The sequence below is a fragment of the Mesitornis unicolor genome, unplaced genomic scaffold (assembly GCF_000695765.1).
Source record: "Mesitornis unicolor isolate BGI_N332 unplaced genomic scaffold, ASM69576v1 scaffold38063, whole genome shotgun sequence".
NCBI classification, from domain to species: Eukaryota; Metazoa; Chordata; class Aves; order Mesitornithiformes; family Mesitornithidae; genus Mesitornis; species Mesitornis unicolor.
The window spans coordinates 3,747-6,198 of NW_010176005.1; the positions used below are offsets into that span (position 1 = coordinate 3,747).

General features: G+C 63.1%; 1 protein-coding gene across 1 annotated transcript in view; it reads right to left on the reverse strand.

Moving 5' to 3' along the window:
- Window positions 1–2,415, reverse strand: part of LOC104538427 (endothelin-converting enzyme 2-like) — a 5,402-nt gene extending 2,987 nt beyond the window's left edge. The window contains 8 exon segments of the mRNA XM_010181627.1: window positions 195–309; window positions 433–575; window positions 967–1,155; window positions 1,340–1,405; window positions 1,483–1,629; window positions 1,742–1,866; window positions 1,943–2,158; window positions 2,247–2,415. Of these exon segments, the coding sequence (XP_010179929.1) occupies window positions 195–309; window positions 433–575; window positions 967–1,155; window positions 1,340–1,405; window positions 1,483–1,629; window positions 1,742–1,866; window positions 1,943–2,158; window positions 2,247–2,415 (1,170 nt within the window).
- Window positions 2,416–2,452: the final 37 nt, after the last annotated feature.

Below are 2,452 nucleotides of genomic sequence, written 5' to 3' on the forward strand. Positions count from 1 at the left end.
CTCCCTTCCTTGCCTCCAGCCCAGCTCTGTCCCCTGGCAGGTGGGTGAAGCTCAGCAGCTCAACCCGCATCCCAAAAGTCAGTCCCTGAGTTTCCTTTTCAGCATTCAGGGCTCAGCATCCCAAGGGCATCTCAAGGGCACAGGCTGCTTCTAGGCTGGGGGCAAAGGGGGGTGGTCCTGGGGCCCACTGTTACCTTCCTGGTGCCATAGAGGGTCTCCAGCAGCCTCTCCTGGGCCGTCTCAAAGCGCTGGTCCAGGCTGGAGGCCGTCTTCTGCACCAGGTTCCAGATCAGGTAGTTGTTGAGGACACTGCAGGGGCAGACAGGGTCCGTGGTCCATGGGGGATGCGCTAGCCACTGGCGAGCCCAAACCATGCCCCCACGGTGGAGGAAACCCCAAAGGGGGCATGGTGGGGGTTCGCAGGTGCCTCACCTCCTGTCGGTGCTGTTGATGAGGTCAGAGACCTGCTGGAGGTATGTGTCCCCGTACACCACCACGGGCTCCGTGTCCACCAGCTCCAGCGGGGCCAGGGCGTAGGACAGGTAATCCAGCCAGTCGATGGCGGGAGCCAGGGCCTGGGGGGGACACACGGGGATGCGGCACCCGGGTGCTTGGCGTGGCTCTGCACCATCCTGCCCAGCACAAGGGGTTGCCCTGGGGCAGTGGCTGTGCTCCCTGGGAGGGTCGCAGGTTCCCTCACCACCCCATGTCCCTTCTCTGTCCCCCAAACACCTTTCCACTGCTCTCTGCTGCTCACAGTGCTGCAGGACAAGGAGGAGACCCTGGGACCCCCCATGCAGGGTGGCAGCTCCCTCCAGATCCTAATGACCAGGGGGATGAGCACCTTGATCCAGCACCCAGTGCATGTCCCATAACGGATGGGGCTGCCCAGGGTGTCCTGGGGGGAGCAGCAGCAGGCACAGACCCCTCAGTGACCCACTGGACTACCCCTCCTTGTGTCCCCACCTGCAGCTCAGCGATGCTCATCTTGTGGTAAATCTTCTCATCGTCACGCCGCTCAGCCTGGGGCACGGTGATGTTGGCCAGCTGGGTTTCGAAGTCCAGCACTTGCTGCATCTGGAGGCGGGTGGGCTCCGGGGCACCCCCTAGCAGTGTGCCCAGCTCCACCATGTACTCCAGGTACGCTGTCAGGACCTGGTAGGATGCCAAGCCCTGGCTCAGCCCTGGCTGCAGCTCATCCCAGCTCCCCAAGGGGGGTCAAACCCACCCCTGGGCACCTTCCCACCCCAATGTGCATGGTGCAGTGTGCCCTGGTGCTGCTCACACCCCATTGCTGTGGGTTTGCCCCAATTTCTGCAAGTGCGGTGCCCAGCCTCACCCTCTCGTTGGCGGTCTTGTTCAGGTAGTAATCCCGGGATGGCAGGAAAAGCCCTGACTGGTCTACCTGGGGGGAGAGAGAGGCAGCATGGGCAGCATGGTGCCCCTCTGGTGCCCACCACCCCCTGGTGCCAAGGTGCCAACCTGGATGACGTTGCTGTTGGAGCTCTTGGAGTCCGCACTCACGTACACCGTGAAGAAGGGGGTTGCCCGGTAGGTGCCTGACACCATCTTGAGGACCTCCATGAAGCCAGTCTGGTTCCAGGAGCCAGTGATGTTCCACCCCCCAATCTGCTGGCAGATGGATGCAGTGATACCCCCTCCCCAGTTACATGAAGAACCAAGCAGGCGATGTGCTGGGCTGAGCCCTGACAGCTCAGCTCACGTGTCGATGGCTGCCCACCTTGTCAATGAGCTCCATGAGGGGCTGGGAGCCCAGCTCCTCGATCCTCTGCTCCTTGAGGCAGGACAGGTAGTACCGCTGCGTCTTCCGCTCCGCCTCGCTGCTGGAGTTGAAGGTAGCGTTTTCTGCGGGAGGCTGCAGGTCAGCCCTGGGGTTGCCAGGGGTCTCAGATCAACCCCCCCCGGTGGCCGTGACCCCCACCTAGGAGATGCTTCATGATGGCCTGGTTCTGGTCCCAGATGCTGTTGAAGGTGCTCCACTTGGAGCGCCCGTTGGGCAGCGGGTTCCTCTTGATCCAGCCCCCACACGAGTACTGGTAGAAGTCCTGGCACGGGTCTGTCTCCACATCCAAGGCCTCCAGGATCTTGCTGGCCACCCGGATGCAGGCGTCCGTCAGGCACGTGCTGTGAGAGGGATCTGGCAGGGAAGGCATGCCCAGGGCTGTGCATGTGTGCCAGGGAAACTGAGGCACAGAATGGGGCAGGAACACTGAGACCCTCCCTACCTCTCTGGTACTGGATGGCCAGGGCGACGATGGCGATGCTGAGCAGCAGAGCCAGGGAGATGGAGACGGCACAGAGCACCAGCTCCAGCTGACTGCGCGACGCCAGGCGGCTCAGCAGCGGCCCCGGCCCCTTCCGAAACCCCACCTGGGCAGGAGCAGGACCTGTCATCGCACCGCGGACAGACCGAACCTTGCCACTCCCCCTT